The 20,775-nt window shown below is 41.8% G+C and overlaps 1 protein-coding gene across 3 annotated transcripts in view; it reads left to right on the top strand.

Moving 5' to 3' along the window:
• Nucleotides 1-20,775, top strand: part of VOPP1 (VOPP1 WW domain binding protein) — a 62,578-nt gene that overhangs the window by 39,672 nt on the left and 2,131 nt on the right. For 2 of the 3 annotated variants that reach the window (XM_054648830.2, XM_077178906.1), the window contains exons 2-4: nucleotides 4,909-4,967; nucleotides 18,080-18,157; nucleotides 20,168-20,304. In XM_054648830.2, coding sequence (XP_054504805.1) covers nucleotides 4,909-4,967; nucleotides 18,080-18,157; nucleotides 20,168-20,304 — 274 coding nt within the window. Of the gene's footprint in view, nucleotides 1-4,908; nucleotides 4,968-18,079; nucleotides 18,158-20,167; nucleotides 20,367-20,775 lie in introns of all 3 variants that reach the window. The other variant, XM_077178917.1, reaches the window with a different exon arrangement.

Raw genomic sequence — 20,775 nt, 5'->3', positions numbered from 1 at the left:
TACAGCCCAGCTTGTATCTCATAATGCATCCAGCTCTTGTCTAGGCACTGAAAGGGATAGTGTTCTGAAAACTGATGCAGTTTTAAAGGTCAGATCCCATAAAACATTGTGATTCGTTGCCAATAATGTGCCTTCTGGAACTGCTTATTTAGTCTGGAGTTGCATCGTAGACTTTATCTTCATTTTGTCTGGGCTTCATCAAGTATTTGCCACATGCAGTGACCAATAAAACCAGGAAGGAGCTGAATTTTGCAAATGGCCTTCTGTAAGAGAGGCAGCAGGTATAGATAGCTGTTTCTCAGATGCTGTGGGGCCCTATGGTGAGAAAGGTGTTGTCCTTCCCATTTTCTCAGATTTTAGTTTGATCAGCAGTATGGAAGACAGAGTTCTGGCTGTTGGAATAAGATTGTGTGATGCTCAGAAACAACAAGATACTTCTAGCATTATACTTGTCAAAGATACTTCTAGCTCTTTCTTCCTGTTCATCTGTGTATTAATTTGAGCAGAGCCTCCGAGGCTGCAGCCACAGGACTGGCATGTCGATGGATCATCTTGAACCCTAATAAGGTATAACATGTACCCAGCTAAGTGGCAGGTTACAGCCACTAAGCAGGTCACCCCAGAATACCAGGTCACTGTTAAATACCTGGTTTTGTTCTTCTGAATTTACCTTGGATCCTTATAAGTGTAATACATAATGGAAGAGAAAGGCTCACCCTCAGTTGCTGGTAACTGATAGGTTTTCATTGGCCTTGTGACTGATAACAGCCTCCTACAGAATCTGGCTTTGAGCAGATGTCACCAATTCTCTCTGGATGTCCCTTCAGCATACAGATAGCAATCACCCTCCATCTGCCCTCCATGGCATGGCTGTCCACAGCAGGCTGCTTTTTCCATTGGTGCCCATAACAGAAATGGACTGTTCTTATGCTGGAATATGCACATGGGGCTTTACTTTTTTGTTACTAATTTCCAATCCTCCACTGAAGGCCCTGGCTGTTAATCCCTTGATTACAAAGACTAATTAATTGATCAGATCTATTTTCTTTTTGTTGTCCTGTGGGCTGAGAGATAATGATGTGCAATGTGAAGGATATTCCTGCTAGAGATAGTATTTCTGCAAATCCTGCAAAGCCTATCTGTGGAGTACCACCTGACATTCAGTGAGCAGCCTGCCTGCTCTAGCATCCCCCACACCTTGTGCATACATATGTATTTTGTGTTCTGTATTTTATGGTGTGATCAAAACCAGTCTTTGGATAATGTTTTAGGAACTCCTATTTCTCATTGTTCTTACTAGCAGCCGTAACATTTGCAATATCAATCTGTGGCAGGAAGCAGGTGTCCTTTTTAAAAGGAAATCTGAAATAATTTAGAGGCCACAGAAAAGGACAGCTTGCAATTCACATTGCTACAGTCTTGCAGAGAAAACAGGCTACAAGACAGATGCTGATTTATTTAAAATCAGACGAACAAAAAAGCAAGTCTTGTGTTTTTTCTCTTTCTCTCCTTTTCTTTGCAAACTTAAGGAATGTATTCAAGCATCTGGCTAATTCACATACCATTAATTCTCTAAAGATTACATATGCACACCTAATTAGACCTGCATAATTTGTTTTAAAAATGAATGTACTCTCATATTTATATTTTATAGCTGTGCCAAATTCTTAAAGGGCATAGAAGGGAGAATGTTGTAAGAGAAATGTGCAGTAATCCTTTCCCTAGAAAAGCTGGAAGTATCGGTAGGGCTGTGTCTAATCTTAGTTACAAAACCGTAGACACTCTGTTTTGGCTATTAGTGAATGGGTAAATGGCTTTTAAAATACATGAATGAATGCTTGTTAGAAAGTCTGAGATACAGCCTGTCTTCGTATGGGAGCTGGCAGAGTGGGCACCCCTCCTGATGTGTGAGGTCCTATTGTATGGCAGCAATATGACTCATCTTCCCTTTGCCTCTGGTTTGTGGGCTGCAGCGAGTTCCTGCCAGCTGTGCTTTCTTGAGGATTTAATAGTCTCCAACAGCTACAAGGACATGGCTCTCCAAAGGCTGAGAGCCTGATGCTGATGGTATATGTCTCCTCTTACTCTTGCGTGGCTCTCCACCAGCTTAGCTCTTGGGGCCAATACCACTCAGAAGAATAATTTGGGTGTTGGCAAGTGGCGGATTATCATAGCCTTCTTCAGAGGATGGATGTGGGGTGGGAAAAGCTAATCTATACCCTGACCCCTGTTCATCTCTCTGGGGCCTGAGTGCTAAAGGCACTCAAATCCTTAGCAGCAGTGGCATTCTCCACTTACTCTCAGCAGCAATTCCTGCAAAGTCTGCTAACCAGCAGTAGAGAGGGTGGTTAGTAGCTGCCTGCTTTGTGTCAGGCTTTCCTGGAGTAGAGTTGCCATGGAGATGGGTGGGAGTTTAACAGAGCAGGGAGTTCAGCGCTTTGCCCTTGTGCTTGTAAATCTGTCTGACATGTCATGTGCATCAGATTTGGCTCTGCTGCTCACATTTGAGGTCCACTGGATTTTTTTGCCCAATTCCCATGTAGGAGAGCTGAATATCTGCCATGCAGTGTTCGTAGCACTGTGATATTAAAAAAAGGCAGAACTGGGATTGGTGCCTGCTCTTCCAGGGCCAATTTAAAACTAAATCTGGACACCAAAGGATGTTTAGAGCAGGTATCTAAGCCCGGTAAGATGGAAGGAACTTTCCCAGGCTGGAGCCTTTCTTGTGGCAGCAGTAAGCATATTGGCTGTCTGAAAAAGAGAATTATTTAGAGGCAGAAACAGCAATCCTACAGTTAGGGAGATGTTGGAAGGTGGAATCTTCCCAATTAATTTTAGAACTTGTGAAGCAGATTAAAATATGGGGGGAGAGTGCTGAATATAAATAAATGTCTGCTTTACACTTACAAAGGGTGTGCAGGCTCCACGTGCTCAGAAACATTTCTGGGAAAACATCAATTAAAATGCTTGAGACTGACAAAAGGCTTCAAGGCTGTTGAGGTAAATGGTGACTCATACTGGCCGAGAAGCAGGAAGGAAAAACATTTAATGGCAGCGCGACCCCAAGCTGTACTCTGAAATGAGGCTTCCCAGGGGGGTGACCTGCAGACACTGGATTTTAGCCAATGTCTGCTGATCTACAGCCATCAAAGGTGAAGAGCCAAAGTATTTTTCAGTGACTTGGCAGCATGCCTACTGGGTTTTTTGATGCATGTAGGTTTGCATGGTGTTATGGAGAGAAACTTGACATATTTCTAATTTTAGAGTAAGAGGAAACAGCCGGATGGTGAAAATATTTGGAAGGAAGGGTTAAAAAGTTGGAAACATTGAAGGAGGGGAACAAAGAGGGAATAGAGTGAATGCAGAGACGGATCTTTGAACACCACTTGCTTCAGTAGAAGCTAAAGAGTCCTCCTGAATATAGTGCCTGAGCCGTGGCATCAGTTTGAGAGGGGAATAAAGTTTTTGCTGTGTTTATCCCAGGGAAAGAGGACTGGTCCTTCCCGCATAAACTAAAGCTTGTGCATCTCGAAGACTGGTGTGAGCCTGTTGTGTTACTGGAGAAAGGCCTCAACACATGCTTCAAAAGCATCTTCTCCTCCTCCTCCTCCCCCCGTCTCCTGTACCACTTTTAACAATTTAATCCATAGCAGTTTGTCTTCACAGGCTGTAATTGATCTGTCTGTGATTTAGCTCATCAGACACTCATTAAAGAGTTTGCAGCCTTTTTTATTCATGAAGAATGAGACTCAAGGATCTAAAACCACTTTGTCTTTGTCTTAACTGGATTCATTTAGTATTCTGGGATTTGGGAAGGCTAATAAACTTAAACGAGCTATTATTTAAAGGTGAGCTGCCAAGTGAACATGAAGAATGATCCAAACGCTGGCAGTGTGCCAAGGGCTCTCTGTTGTCAGGTGTCAGGTGTGAGGAGCAGAGGGAATTGTTGCGAAAACCCCAGATATTCCTCACAAGTGGGTGTCCCACAATGCCCTGCCCATGAGTGATTGGGCATTGTGATGATACAGCTTGCAGGGGAGCTGCTGGAGCTGTGTCTGCAGTGAAGATGGCATTTTGTGCTAGTGATGTCAGTGGGATACACAGAAATATTTGGTGCATTGTGTAGAGTTTGAGCTTGACATCTGGTTTTCTTTATTAGGGGCTGCTATTGTTCCAAGCTGCCGCCTGTGCTCGAGCAGTGCCCATAAGGATGAGCACTTCTCACGTCGCTGGCACGCATGTGCTGAGGAAATGCCTGTCCCTGTCCTTTAGCAGGGATACACTGGCAATCTGCAAAAGAGAACAATACCCCTGAGCTGCAAAAAGCAGTTTCCTTTCCCCACTGCTTTAATGAACACTTGAGACATTTCCAAGCTCTAGGAAGAGGAGATGGGAGAGATGGTTCTCCATTCTGCTCCTTCCTGAGCCTAGCTCCACATGCCACACACATCCAGAAAGATGAATAAATTCCCTGTAACTTGAATTTACTGTGCAGTCGTATGTGTAGTATCATCACATTGCTTTGTGCCTTGGATGTCATGTAAGGGGCTATGACCGCCATGGGCTCTAAAGTTGTCCGTGGTTTTAAGGCAGCAGCTCTGCCAGGGAACACATGCAGCTGGATCCTGGGTCTGTGCCAAATGTACTGACTTTGTTGGGAACTGTGGGAAGCTGGTGGGGCCCCGCAGACAAAGCCCTGTGTGAGGGATCTGAATCCTGGCAGGACACGCTGCCATTTACGTGAACTGACTTCCCGCTTGCTGTGCGTATCTGGATTGGGAAATCTTTGGGAATATAAACCTCTCCTAACTGCTCGGAGTCACAGTATTTATAAATACTTCAAGCTTGTGTTTATAGCTATAAATCATCCTATGTAAATATTAATACCATATTTTTCTTTCTTTGTAGTGTACAGAGGCCAAAAAGCATTGCTGGTACTTTGAAGGATTATATCCTACATATTATATGTAAGTAGTCATCGCTTTTCTTTTTCAAAAGAGAATTAGATTCTGTAGGTTCTTAGACTGTTACTCTTTTACTAATTATACTTTTTCTATAACTCATCTGAGACTTTTGCAAATTCAAAAATGAAGATGCAGTAAACTTTCATTTCCCTCCTTCCCTGTAACCCGCCTCTTTCCCTTTTTCCTTATTGAAAAAAGTGTACAGATTCATTTTGCCACACACCCCAGATGACCTTTCCAACTGAAAACAAAACTCAAGTACTTGAACAGCTCTTCTTTCAGAACACTGAAAGGAAACATAAGTAGACCAATGTGAAGACAGTTCTCCCTTTGTTTTGAACAAGGACAGGTAATCAGACAGAATACCAAGAATGCTTTGAAAGTAACTTTGTCCCTGTGCTAGTACTGTTGTTTAATTTAGATAGTTGAGGTCATTTGTTATCCATGGCATAACTGTCCTTTTGATGAGTGGCATCTGCATTCACATCAAGCTTGGGTATGAACCAAATGTCAGTGACCTGTATATATATGACTGAGGATCTCTCTAATTGCAGTTTTCTGTTTCATATTGCCCACAGCAATGGCAAAAAAAGTGGAGGAAATATGTGGATGGGAGATTCATTCATTGTGGGTTTGGGGGCAGAAAGGAGATAAATGTAGTAAACTTTCTACCTGGTTGTATAACTTTATAATTGCAAACAACTGTAAACGTAAGTTAAAAAACCAAAAAAAGCAGGGTGGAAAAGCATTAGGTTATCTGTTCCCTGAGCAAGCTCTTTCTTGCTGAAAGATTGGAAATTATTGTAATCCTTATGCTACCCAAGAACTTCCCTCCATTTTCTTTTCCACCTCTACTTCATCTGCCAGAAGCAGGAGAGAAATGCTAGAGACAAAAAGCAGCCAGGAAGCCAGTTGCAAAACAAAGCCCACAGAAAGAGTGAAACACCATGATTTAATCATCTGTGATCCTGGATATTAACTGCTTAGGAAGTGTTTGTGCCTGGAACTGTCTTTTTTTCAGGTGACTGAAATGTGGAGAATTACTCGTAAATGGTTGGCCAAAACAGATGGGGAATTTAAATAAGTTCTTTGCATGCTAATAACAATGGGACTTTGGTTCCGCCTACGTTTTATTTTGCTTTTCTACAATGTGGGAAAGAAGCTGGGATGTCACAAAATTACAAAAATCCCACTGTACCTTGACATTCAGGAGTGTGTTATTCATCATCACCTTGGTGTTTTGCTTAGGTTTCTGCCCACGTGCTTTCACAAATAGTGTTTGTCTCCCTTGGCAATACAAAGAGGTGGCTACTTGGAAATTGGATATTCAGAGATTGGGTTCAGACCCTTTGTGTACATACAGATTCCTGCAAAAGAAATGGCTACCAAAAAAAATCCTGTTCTATATTGACGCTGTCAAGTCAATCAGAAGACTGTCACTAGTCATCATGTGTTTTGTGGTAGTTACTGCAGCACCATGTTAGCCAAGTCATTGCATGAAAGTGTCGTGGTTGCCACTCTCCTGAATAGTGGAAGTCAATGGAAAAAGGAAGGGGGAAGGGGCAGGATGTGTGTGCTCAGCAATTGTCCCAGTGGTGATGAGTGTCATATTAATGCTAATGTTGTTGTTGTGATTATGAGTTTAAGAAGAAACTCTAGGGAAAGACGATAAGGATTTGGGGATGGTAAAGCTCAGAGCACAGATACTATGTGTGTGACAAGTGAAGGAACAGGGAGAGGGTATTTGAATGCCCAGGAGCCCAGCAGGGTTAAAGGGGCTGCATCAAAGCAGTAGGAAGGTCGTGCATGTCTGTGGTGCCTGGGCTGTTCTAGTTTGTTACTTCTGCAATGTCAGTTTCTGTTGTTCGGGGTCCCCAGCTGCTTCCTACCTGTGCTGTCTTTTGACACCTCTGTGGGGGGGCAGAGGCAAAAGTCCAATCTCAGTATCTTAGGGCAAAGTCCCATTGCTTCAGCACTTGTTTGACCCTTCACTGAGTTAATTCAATTTGCTAATCCCACAGAAAGTTGTTCATTTTAGCACATTCGAGTCAGTGTTGAATCAGCTTGGTATAGTTTTTGGCAAACACCGGTGAAATGGGAGGAAGGGAGTATTCTGCATATTGTGGGGGAGGAGGCATGAATAGCATCGTCTCCATCAGCATATGGTTACATGTTAAATTATCTAAAGGCATCATACATAACTTTGTCCTGAGAGTGCCTCCTTTGTACGAATCTAGATCTGGGATGTCCTCCAGTGAAACGGGTTTTATTTTATCTTACCATTTCTGTAGCAACAGTCCATACCAAGCAGATATATTTAGATTTATATTTAAAGGAGTTTGCAGTAGATTCCATTTGTTTCTATCACTGATTTTGTGAACAGGCTTTTTTCTCCCCAGTTAATATATGTAGTCTCTCCTTTCGTCTCGACACTATCTTTGGAGACTTACGAAACCCAGCAATGCAATCCTTTTTAATGATTTTCCTGTGATTTCAGTCCCATGCTGGCACTATGTCACATCTCCAACGGAGACAGTTGGTATTATAATGAAAAGGTTGGCATGTCAGCTCAGAAATGCCAAGTGCTGTGTCTATTCACAAATGCAGCATGGCATGCTGGGACCAAGGTATCCCTGAACTGGCCCATCTACAGCCTTATCACTTCTGGGTAGGCACATCCTCCTGGAAGTTGCCTGCCTCTCTTTAAATTACCCAGAGTAATAGAGGTCTGGTGGACTGTCATATGAAGTGGTGGTTTGCTTTTCTCAGAAGTTTAAAGGCAAGATAGCTGAGTTAATCTTTCCTGTAAAGACTCTACTTCAGCCATCCAAAGACAGATAAGAATGTGTCTGCTAAGCCAGTGGAACAGTGTGCCAAAAGAAGTGTTCTGGAAATTCAGCTAGATTTGGGTGGGTAAAACTTGCAATTATATGACAGTTCCTCTTTTGGAGCTTAAGTTTTTTTAGTGGTTTTTTAATTCAATCTGCCTTCCAGTATAATAATTTTAAAAGAAAAATCTGTTAGAGATATTGCTCAAAACTTTCTTAAAACTTGTCTTTTATGCTTTCCATCTTAACAGCTAGGGTGAAGGTTGAAGATCACAGTTCCAGAACTACTATTCTATATACTACTATTATACTATTATTATACTACTATTTAATGGTATTAGTATTTTTTAAAAATATTTTTTTTCCAATGGAAATAGTTATTCTATCCTTCATATATCATCAATAAGCTTTAATTTAATTCCAGCATGTTTCTTCCAAATGTAATTCCATTTCTTAAGGCTAGACTGAGAAATTGATGATTTTCCAAAATCTTTTCCCTCTCCTGTGGGAGTAAGGTACAACTTATTTCAGACCAGAATTGAACATGGAAAGTTTACCAAGAATTTGAGAGACATATGCTGGTCTTCTGTCCTTAATACAGACAATTTCCAAGGCTGCTCTTAACTTATTTCCCTAACCTATCCAAACATTTCTCCATGTCCTCGTCGCCTGAGTCACCAGAGACTGTTGTCAGTTAGATACTTTTCTACTACTTCAGCAAAATGTTTTTAAAATGTGACTTAGAAAAATAAGTAAGCAAATATAAAGCAGAGAAAGGAATTAGTCATTGGAGTCTAATTCTTATCCTTTGGAAAAGCGGGGAGCCAAGTTGTTCCTGAGTTCGCTTAAAGAATTAGATCATATGTCTCCTTGTGTGGATGCACAGTAAGTGATTCAGAATTTAAAGCTGTCTCAAAAGACTCGACTGATGCTCTACAAGCATCCTCATCCCACTCTCACTTAAGTAAGCCAGCTCAGCCTTATCTCAGATGTGCTGATGGTTGGCAGAAGAAACAGTCAAGGTACTTTTGATGTGAATAGTAACATAGAGAATGCATTAGATTGCAAAACCACCTTCCCTGTAGGCAGATGCCAGCAGCACTTAAGATACTCCAGTTGTTTTTCCATTTCTAAGTTGGGCATGACTAGGAGAGGGAAGGCTGCCTTATGTTTTGCTGATGAGTAGTAGTTTGATTGGAATGATTGTGGATATCTCCCTCACTGCAGAGTCAAGTATGTTTCCTGGTATGACTGATCAGTCCCGTAGGTCTTTTCTGTTTATTTTTACTTTGGTTGTTAGCTACCATCATACTGGGGCTTTTAATGAGGTGATAAATTCCAGATGCATGTTTCTAATCCTCTCCTTGCCAGGCTTCATGGCATATTTATAAAACAGCAGGAATGTTTTTGAGTGTGAGCGGCAGGCATGTGTCTGCAGCAATAGATATGCAATGGCTGGTGCCCCTGGGTCAGTGAAGGACTCACCCACAGGGAGGGGCAGCGATTATCCCCTGCCCTCTGAGCCTCACCATGGTGTTTCTGTTTGGTTTTTTGGGTTTTTTTTAAACACATTTAGCTGCCTGCCTGTCCAGGCTGTAAGGTGTGCACTTGGTTATGGGAATGTTGAGGGAGACAGTGTGGAAGCCATGCTGAAGCTGGGGTAAATGACATATCCCACTCTCTGGTTGTCCACAGATGGCTTCCACTGCCAGTGTAGTGGTGGAAGCTCTTCTTGTTGGATCTGGTGTCCCTTCCAACTACTAGTTGTAGGTGAGGTTTGGCTTTTCTAACATCACACCTACTTGTGTATGTGATGATTTCTAAATGCCTCCTTGGTAGCCTGTATCTTCTTCTACTTCCTAAATACTGAGTTTTTGCATCTGAGTTCTGGCCTGGGTTCCTTGTCTTAGGTAGGTCTTGACTTCTCAAAGGTATGCTAGTAGGTGAAAGGCCTCCAGAAAGAAACATGAACATTTTCTCTGGAAGGAAGCGTTAACCATTGCTGTTGGTACTTATGTGAAGAACAGATCAGAAAGGACGGGTATCTCTTATTATCTTCTATTTCTTATCCAAAGCAGGACCTGAATTAATTTGAAAGCAAAGTGGAAGTGCTCTATTTTTAGACTAGTGTATTTTGGCCATAAAAACCAGTTTACTGCATACAGCAGAGAACTGCACATGTACACATTTGTGTTGATGAAATCTGTTTTTTCATTTAGAATTAGTATAAGAATACTAATGGACACCTAAAAATAAATGTTAGCTATTATTCTTCATGTTTAAGACATGTTTCTACCCTGAATGGGAAGAGTAATTTATTTTTCTTATTGTAGAGAAGAATGAGGAATATATTAAATTTGTGGTTTTTCATGGATTTTGAAGTAATTTTGTTGTGCATTTTCACATGCTTCTCTTACTTTGCTGATGTTAAGTTTTGTTGTATTTGTCACACAGCCATACTCATCTGGCTGGTTTTGAATGTGAGTCCTTTTATTCTTTGTGATCAGTCCATAATAATTCTGTGCATTATCACGAACCTGCAAAATGTCCCAGGTGAAAACATTAAAAAAGTGTTTTTCTCTTGCTGTTGCTCAGATAGCTCAGAGGGCACTTCTTCCATCAACGTGTGTCCAAGAGGCTGGGAAACCACCCCAAACCAGACACTGGGTGTGTTGCATGATGGTGGCTATTGTCTGTGCTCCACATCCTGTTGTGTTTACTGCTGTTAATTAAGTTGGCTTTCCTGATGGTACATTTAGCTTTCCACTGCAATTACAGAGGCATGAAGTGTCAGCAGGTGTGTGCTTAGGGAGGTAATATAGCTGCTGATTTATCCTTCCATGTGATTTGAAGCCACCAGGGAGGAGGGAGAGGGGAGGCAATGTAATAGTTTGCCTGCTTCCAGGCACCTTGAATAGCTGGCATTGTACAGACCCAGAGACCTCGATCACTCCAGGGCTCACTTTTGCAGTGAGCAGCCCGAGGAAGGGCCTGATTGCAGATGCAGTTCATTGCAAGAATGTAAGGAAATGGTTTGTGTTGAGAAGAAAGACAGCAGTAATCATCAGACCACCTGTAGAAAAGGCAACAGAATCCCACCACCAGTGCTCAGTCCTCTGCAGCCTTGAACAACAGCAATGCAAGAAGTCAAAGCTACAAAAGTCAGTCCCCTTAAAGGGGCTTACTCCTTGCTCCAAATAAGAGACTAGAGTTACCCAGCAGGTAGGTGCCTTGCCACAAACTGGAATTTCCTTCAATGGATCAATTATCTAAAGCAGTCTGGGGTGAATTAGGCTGCCAAATTAACACTCAGCTCAACTTGCTAGGAGTAGGTCCTGGAGAGGGGTTTAGTATATCAACCTTCACAAGCCATTGAACAGGTGATAGACATAATTTCAGATTTAAAGGATGATTTTGGAGTTGGAGGCTGACCAGGTATAGGCAGCTAATTCTGAGAAGGTGATGAAAGAAGAAAAGAGGGCATCCTATGTCTTCTAGTGGGGTACTCCTCTGAGACCAGACCTTCTCCTGGCTGAGGTGGAGCAGAGAACCCAGTCCCATCCCCTTCTCATTTCCAGAGGGTGTGATATCCACAGCTGTGACTTACTGTGAGTGAGCCTCACTTTTTCCTGTGGAAGGTGTTTGACTTGAAATACTCATCAGGTCTTAATTCTTCCATGTCCCAGGCAAGAGCCCTAATGAGAGACCAAGAATCAGTTTCTTCTAGCTTCCTGTCAGTGGGACAGGAAAGGTTTTTCTTGGTTTGAGCTTCAATGGAGTGTCAGAATGCATCTGACACCTAAGCAATCTTGAAGTTCTAACCCTTTCTAAGTAGGGAGACCCCTAATTAAAGTTTTGAAAGACTTGATGGCACTTAACAGCTGGCCACTACTACCCAGTCCTTCTCTGCATTTGATCATGCAGTGGTTTGGTGCAGGAAAAAAGGGTTTACTATGCTTTAGTATTTTAAATTGAGACAGACAGCAAATTCCTGGATACCCATCGCCCCCTGCCAGCAGACTTATGCTTTCCCAAAGCAGGGATGAGATGCAGTAGGACTGCCTGCCCACTGGGAGCAGCTTGAGATGCGAAGAACTAATCATCTCTTTAATAAGGGGCCTGATGGTTAACTAGAATTCCTTATTCCTGTTCATACAAGAAATTTACAGTTCCACCTCCAGAAAATTCAAACTTGTCATACACATTATCTGTGTCTTGCTTTTGTCAGAGCCTTAAGCAATGCTGTTTCTCTGCTTTGTTCTGTGAAAGAAAAGCCTGCAGCCTCTGTTGAAAAATGGCTCTTTAAGGCTCCATATATTGCCAAAGCCCAAGCCACTGCAATTCTCGCTAGGTTCTGCCACAAGGGGAGCAGAGAAAATATCTAGATGGATATGTGCTGGCCAGAAAGCCAGGTAGTGGTAGTTTACAGACAACAAAGAGAGTTCCTCTGCAGGGTGGCTTTCTTCTTGGGATCTGGAAAGAGAGCCTGGGGTTATGGTAAACATTTGGGTAGCAGGAGGTTGTGAGAAGGATTGGTTTGATAGGAGCACCTGAGCAAATACTTCTCATCCCGTCAGAAGTGGGGGAGGATTTACTGTATTCTGCTGAGTTCTTGCACAGAGATGGTATTTATAGGCTCTCACCTAAAGAGTAATTGAGAAATGAGCTCCTTTTCAGCTGTTGCCTGCTCTTGTTTTTCACATCTGTGGGAAGGACAGGAGCCAAGTATCTTGTATTGTAGGAGATTCTGGTTGTGTCAAAGCAGACAGGACTCTAATCTGAGCAAATACTGTTCTGTCTCAGTTGTTTCTACTCTGTAGAAAAAAATTACCTGACAGCCCTTTTCCTTTGTTTTTGGCTTACATTTTCTTGCATAAGGGCTGTGTGATTTACCAAGTACCTGGATAACTATCTCTCTTTGGTACCAGTAGCAGTGATTTTACTCTTAAGTACAGATGTGCACTAAGGTCACAGCTCCATTCATCTATGAAGCAGCTGTATTTATTATAATAAACTTATCTATTCATACTTATCAGACCTCTGTTTGACAAGGCACTGTTATTGCATATGCTGAGAGATCACCTTTGCTGTTTATAAGAAGATAAATGCTTTTGGATGCTGAGAACCTGTAACTGCAGGTGTCTGCTGAACATTAGGCCAAGGAGACACAAATGACCCTAAGACCAAGGCTGGAATGCAGATGTTCCCTACAGCCAAAGACCTTGCCTGTCTTACCGCTCCTCAAGCACTTGAGAGAATGCCGGTGGAAGGATGTGGTCTTTGTGTTGCAGCATCTTTCTGGAAAGAGATTAAACAACTTCGGGAGTTTCTGAACCCATAGTTGCTTAGGTGTGACTCCTGAGTGCAGAGTTGGACTCTCTGTTTCTATTTCCATGTTCTGTGGGCTCCTGTAGCAAAACAGATTCCTTGGGAAAACCCCTCCATTGTGTGGTGGTTTTCCCCACGTCTGTAGCCAATAGTCTGTGTCCTTCCTTAGCAGCACAGGCAATGGGTTTGCTTTGAAGGCTGCTTTTTATGGAAAGATGGAAATGCACTTATGAAATGTCTGAAATGAATAAAAGTTTAAGTAAACTTGGTAGAAAAAGAACTCTTTCTCAATTACATGGTACACCTTCAGTTGTCTTCCCCATTTTTTGTCTGTCAGGTCTAAGTCTTGTGGTAGTGTACCTCAGTGACATCACTCCTCATTGACAGCACAGCCATGACTCAGAGCTTCATCAGAATTGTTTCTGATAGTCACTTTGTGGTGATTGCCTGCTTTTTGTTTCAAGCCTTATTTGTTTTTTCTCTGTTCCTGGCTGCTGAGTTGCAAGCAGATTAGATTATTTTATTTTTAAAACTTCCTTTGTCCTAGAACAAGTAAATGTGTGTGCACACTTCAGCTGTCTGCTGTCATCTGTTCCATGGGAGCAGACCTGAACCTTCTGACTTTAAAGGCTCAGCATTGAATCTGCCTGGAGATGACCCAGCCTCAGCAGTTCATCCCTTGCAGTTCTTATGAAGATTCCTTCTGGTCTTTTGCCTGTGCCAATATTAGGGCCACATCTGGCACTTCCTTAGCTTCATCTAATGCTTCTACCAACCCCCAAAATGTTTCCTTTGTGTTCTTAGCTTTGCTCTACTGCTGTATTTTCATTTACACCGTTCCCTGACTCCCTTCAGTTTTCTTGGCCCCCACTCCAAAGCTGCCAGTGCTTCTTGTGTTTCAATGAATCCCAATTTGTATCATAGAATTTACAGATATCAGCAGCAATCATTTAACCTATGACTGGTATGCAGCCTTTTTTTGGAATTCATGTCAGGCTTGTCTTCAGAACAAGATGAGGCTAGAGATGATGCAGTTCACTGTATTTGGTTGTTGATGTGGAGCTGTGGTTTTATTTCACCCACTCATCCTCTGTCTCTGTGTCTACAGTAGTGTTTCTGCCACTACATGTGGATTGACAATTTATGGTTTTTTCACTCTTCCAAAATACATTACTAATCAACCATCTTAAATGTTAAATCAGGGTTTGGCCCTATGATGCAAAACATCTAGAGAAAAAACCTAAGAATATTACAGCTTCCATTTCAAAGATGTGGTGGTGGTAGGGAAAGCAGCTCTTTGCTGCAGCAGCTCTACTAGGAAGGGAATTGTTCAGCTGTGTAGATGCAGGTATAATTGGAGAAGAGCTATTGGACCATATCATTGAGCAGCTATTATCCACAGAACACATGCAAGTAAAGAGTTGGTTTGTAAGGTTTGGGTCATGCCATATTCCTTTATGAGAAACTATGCTTTGCTTGTCCATAAAGGAAGGAAGTTCAGTGCCATGATTTAAGTGTGAACCCAGAGAAAAACTGTGTCCCTGTGACCTGACATGGTGTGTAACTTTGACCTGTGACACAGCAGTTCCTTGGTGTGCCAGCAGTTCAAGACATTGGACATGCACATACAGTTCTTTTATTCCACTGAATTATGAATGAAAAGATGTACCTTCTAAATCATAAATCGCATTTGAATGAGAGACTATTCTTGGTGAAGTTGCAGATTAGCAAAGCAACTAATTGTGACTTGCCCTGTGTCATGTTAACTCTTGATCAATGAAATGAGCATTGCCCTAGGGAAATGCAGTTCTTGGGATCATCACTGATCTGTGAAAGAGGGAAATTTTTAGAAGACTTTTAGAAAAGTCTTCTGGAGATGGGTTCAATCCACTTCTGATTGTTAGTAAAGGTCATTCTGTTTCCACTGGCATTAGGCACACTGGTCCTTCCTTGTAAAGCAAAGCCAGAGTATGGGTTCAATTTAAAGAAAATGCATGCCATTCAATAAATATATGTGCATATGCTTAATTATGGTTTTTTTAATGAACCAAGATCTTAATTCTGCTGTGATTTGCCATCAGGCAGTGAGAGATAGTACATCAAAAACTGATTATACTTAAGCTTGCATGTTACTCCATTATTAAGTTGATTTTGTTGTTGACTTTTGCAGGCTAATAAATATGGCTTTTGTAAGTAATTGTCTTGTAATTGGGATGAATATTGTCAGGAGTTGTGTTGTTTTTCCACAGTGCATAGAATCATGAACAAGAGATCAGCAGAGCTTTTGCTGTAGCCTGATAGCAGTATCAGCAAATGGAATATTCACTCTTCCAGTCCTTTTTGGTGCTGCTGTCAAGTGGTGGGGAGTACAGACAGCAGGCTGGCATCATCCTTGGTTCCAGCCTTGATTCCATGCTCCTACATATAGGTACATGTGTCCATTCTCACAGGCACACAGAATAAACACCTGCTTGGTTTTATGGCTAAAAAGTGACAAGGTTACCAGTGTCAGATCTCAAAGGGTTGTGAGGGTTGTGGTGCTGGTATCCTTTTGCAGATCCACCCAGCAAATGCAGTGGTCAGCCTGGGATGAGCTGGCTGAGCTTAGTGGCTTTTACAGTAAGAAAGCTTACTGACTGCCAGGAATTGGAGCCACCATGAGAGACTCCTCCATCCTTTGCATCATTATTTTCAACCATTTGAAAGTTCAGTCACCTGAAACTTCTCTTGATGGCCTGTTTGTTTGTCAGTGAGTGATCTCAGGAGCTTCATAAATATTCAGCAGTGTAGCCTTTCTGCCTTCCAGCTGGTGCTTTAGCCTTCTTTTGCAGGAATAAAAGCTAAGCCTTTCAGACTTTAAAAATGGTGCTGACTCCTAACCTGGATAACTTAAAGATAAAAAACAGATTGAGGTACTCTACAGATGCTCCTTTAATTTTGGTGGTTTGAATGACCATAATTATGTATTTTAAAATAACCATTTCCCATATTTTCTGGCTGTGGAGAAAAAAGGTGCAAAATAAGCAAGGCAAGGGTGGGCATGGGGGAGGTGTGTGTGCAGTCTCTGTGACCTCTCTGTTTAAGTTTTATTACAGGTGAAGCTCTTGGGGCTCTGGGAAATGGTGCCTCCACTCCCCATCCTGTGTGTGGTCAGATGTAGGTGTCTGGACTGACAGAGCCAGTGTGTGGAGGCAGAGATAAAGACTGCTCACATTCCTAAAATCCTTCTTTTTATTTTTGTCCTAATGGAGTCAAGAAGGGTTTCTAGATTTATGGGCTCAGTTTCTTCTCTGCTTTTCTGGCCCAACAAAATCCTTGCTGTGCAGCGTCAGCCGAGGGAGCATCACCATGGATTAAGTGCTCCAACCAAAGCATGTTGAAGAGCAAAGGGATGCCATGAGCACTGGTGTAACAGAAGATAGCAGCTCCCAGCCCATTTTGTAAGGAACCTGACTCTGTCCTTGACTTCAACATATGTCTTGAAAGCTCCTGTTGGGTTGAACCACTGTGGAAACATGGAGGAATACTTAATTTCTTGGTCCCAAGGGGACTGCTGACTTGCTAAGTCTAGTTAATAGTTATGTGAGGTTTGGTAGCTTTGAGTATGAGCAGTTGTCAGGGTCTTGGAAAGCTTTAAAGAAGGAAGATTGCAGATGGGTCACTTTCATGTTCAATGGCAGCAAAGTGGCTGTTTTCTCTTTTGGCATGAGCAACTTCCTTGGCCTGAGTCTCAGACTGGGTGCCTGAGTGTCTTAATGAGCCCTGCCATGATGATCATATCAGATCCTCTGGCTTGCCTGAGTAAATCCTACTTATTTGTCATCAGAAGAGCATGTAACTGTTTTCCAACTGATTATGTATCCATAGAGCATCCTCCTCTGGCCCCAGTTAGAGGCTGAAGCCTATGTGACAATGTATTTTCTGAGTGAAGCCTTGTTAATTGAGCGTGTAAATGTGTAATTGTCTGTACAACTATTCAGTTGACATGGTTTTAGTTTGCATACAAATATGGGAGCACAGTCATGCAGCTGAGCAAACTGTCCAAGATCAGATGCTTAAATAAATAAGTGCATTCTGCACACAGATGTGAACACCCTTAAAAAGATCAATCCAGTTGTGATCACCTCTTCTTTTCTTTTTTTCTAATCTTATTTCTATATGCTTATTTTCATTCAAGTCTGCAACATACCACAGATTTTGTGTTAACTTGATCCTTTTCCCTACTAAGTTTCGCTGGAGTGGGAATAGGAGTTACCATAGGAATTGTTCAGAGGTTGCCCTTAATATATGTGCTTGCTTTTTGTGCAGTGGTACCTCATACTCACAATGACTGAGGATATAATACCTTTAAAAATGTTCTGTGCATACAAAATATTAATGTGAAGTGTGGGGTTTTTTTAGACGAAAGGCTGCTTTAATAATGGGACTTGCTGGCAGTTGTAGTCCAGTGCAACTTCTGAGAAGAAAAAAGGGCATAAAATTTGCAAATAATGGTACAATTGGAATTTTCTCTGTACTCAGTGGTTTCTCTGCTTGGAAGGTGCTGATTTCAAAGAAAGGGTGATCTGGCAGTTTCATTCTGGCAGTTCTTGTCTGTTCTGTGAATAAAACTGCAAACATCTGTTGGGGGTCTGCAGTATTCATTTACTATGAAAGGAAAACACAGTGATACTGCTTTTCTTTATAACTTGTCCTTTTTTTTATATAGAATTGAACTCCATTTTCGGTCTTTTAGAGGTGATTTGAGATAAGTATATAGGAAGTTAGTTTCAATAACATGGGAGAAGTTCCTGAATAAGGATAGAGCTGTGCTGTGCATATTATTGACATCTTTATCCACACAAGGGTAGTCTGTTCTTAAAATAATGCTTTGGTTGGGGATGTGAATGGTGTCAGGGTTGGGAATGCCATTTCAATCTGACAGCCACTCAACAGCCCTGTGTCCTTGTTTCTCCACAGATGTCGCTCCTATGAGGATTGCTGTGGCTCAAGATGCTGTGTAAGAGCTCTCTCTATCCAGCGACTATGGTATTTTTGGTAGGTGCAGGGCATTCGGGAATTTTGTGTTTGTTCTTGTCTTGTTGGTCAGACTTAAATCAGGATATTGTCAGCCCTGGTATTTTAAACTACAGTAGGTGCAAGTATGTAGGAAGGTATGTGTGTACATAGAAATGCACAAATTTTGTTTCTTTCTTATAAAATTCTCCTGATGTAGTAAGAGAACACTGGAAAAGGAGGTTAATCATGTCTGGCTGACCTTTCCTGCTTCTGCATCCTGCTGCTTTTTACAAGCAGTGGTTCCACTTTTATCCAGAATTGCGGAATTCTTTATGCCTGTCCCAGCTATTACCAAACAGCAACATTCTTCCTGTTTTTTTTGGGCACTCAGTTTTAAAAGTGGATCCTATAAGCAGGATTGTGCTTTTAGGGAGGATTTAATATAGTCCTGCCAGCTGAATTGAGGCTTCAATTAAAAAGGAAGAGAAGTACATTTATGGCTGTGAGGATTTCACTGGAGATGACAGCAAAGGAAAAGAAGGCAGAAAGACTGAGCTTGTGAAACCAGCAGCAGTAATCTGGATATAGCTTAAACTAATCGCTGCTATATGCATAATGAAAAAATAAGGTAAATTCCTTTTGGAGTGAATTTAAGAAAGCACCTGAATAAAACCTTCTCATTACAGTTGAGAGAAAGGAAAGGCTCCCTTGAAAACCTTTTTTCAGGCATTTTAATGTGGAACTTGAAGACTGATTTTTAAAAAAGCCTTCAAAACTGAAACAAATAAACAGAGAGAAACAGAAGCCTGATGTATACTATAATACAGAGATTTCCCAAAGCTGACTGTGGGATTTCAGTGTACAATCCTTACTGATATAAGTGAAGAGCTCTCTATCTCAATCCCTGGGGTGACGTCGTAAATCTCTGTTTCTCTGCTCTGAAAAAAATCCTTTGCAGGAACACTGCCAAAGGGGAATGTATAAATATTGGCTCAGGGAAAAAGAACCTCCTTCTGCTCTCGTTTCTAATGTAGAAACAAGAACAGAGTTTGAGCCTTTGCATGAAGTAACTCTTGCTGCCATTCTGTGCCACAGTCTTCCTCTCAGCCACCTGGGAATTTTCCAGAGATAAGCATGGTGTGTAGGCTTGCCTCTGGCCAACTTCCTTGCCTTCCACAAAAACACAATTGTCATTGTCTTCCAGTAAAAGGCCATGAAATAAGATGACAATTACAGGCAGAAGAACCATTCCAATTTACAAGAGCTTTTATGAGTCACTGGAGTGTCTGGTAACTGATCAAGGAAACACAGTGAAAGCCTCTGTCTAAAGACCAAAATCTGTGTGCCCTTGCTGCATGTTCCTGTTTCCACCACACCAGGGCAAGGAAATGATGAGGACAGTTTAATTAGGTTGGAAAGGATGCTGAGAGAAGGAGAATTGTGGCTAAATAATGTATTTTTTTTTTGTGGAGAATGTAATATCCCATGTAGGAAGCAAAATTTGTCGCTGTCAGTACCGAATGCTTCAGTCTTCTGGCTTGAGCTTAAGTGCCAGCTACTGTATTTCCCATGGGACTTGAAATTAAAATGTTGAGTTAATTTAAGAATATCTGAGATTCTTCTTTAAATGGCAGATGCAGAGCAGTATTCCTCTCTGTACTCCACGAACATCCTGAGCAGCCTAAATGCTGTGAGCCTGGGGCCTGCATCCAAGAGGTGCAGTTTGAAACTGTACAGACCTGGAATTTCAGTTTAGCATCCCAGTGGCCAAGGTCATGTGTGAACCTGAACTTTTGAAAAGTTCAAGTGTGTTTTACTTTTGGGTTACATGCCAGAGAACACTGACAATAGTACTAATCACGGAAGATGTCCCTAATACATCTAGAAGTGCTCCATGAGTGCTATCCCAAATGACAGACCTGCTCTCAAGAGGCAACCTGTTTGAGAAATCCTGTTAAAAGTTGTAGGTTGATGTATTCTCAGTGAACAGTCTGGATTTAAATGCTGCCTGAATGTGCAGGTTTTGACTTCCCTCTTCTTTTTGCTTAGGTTCCTTTTGATGATGGGAGTTTTGTTCTGTTGTGGAGCTGGTTTCTTTATCCGAAGGCGGATGTATCCTCCTCCATTAGTAGAAGAACCTACTTTTAATGTGTCTTACACCAGACAACCAGTCAACAATGCATCAGGTCAGAGACTTCTCATAACAAGTTTCACTGGTTTCTTACCTTGGCCAAGGCACTAAAAAAGGGTGGGTTTTGAGCTTTTGTTTCACTGGTTTTTGGACACTGTGCAATTTGTACAAGGGATTGCACTGCACTCAGACATGCATCCACCTCCTGCAGTGAGTGATGTTCTCAGCCTTTCCAACAGCATAATTCAGCTGCAGTGTACAGAAGGGGTTTTGAAACACATGGGATGACAGAACTTTCAGTTCTGTTTTGGTTCCTAATACCTTTACAGGTGTGTGTCCATGTGTGGAAGGAGGCTAGCAAGCTCTCCCTTTGCAGTGTAGACAAAATGATAGGTGTCCAAATTCAACAGTCACAGGAAGAAAGAGTTTTAAATACAATTGATAACGTCTGCCAGAGCTGAAGGAAAGCCTAGCATTTTCTTCCACAATCTGGCCATCTTGCAGGCTTTTTTGATTTGCCTTCAGT

Source organism: Agelaius phoeniceus, chromosome 1 (genome assembly GCF_051311805.1).
Source record: "Agelaius phoeniceus isolate bAgePho1 chromosome 1, bAgePho1.hap1, whole genome shotgun sequence".
Lineage (NCBI taxonomy): Eukaryota > Metazoa > Chordata > Aves > Passeriformes > Icteridae > Agelaius > Agelaius phoeniceus.
This window is presented reverse-complemented; position numbering and strand designations above follow the sequence as displayed.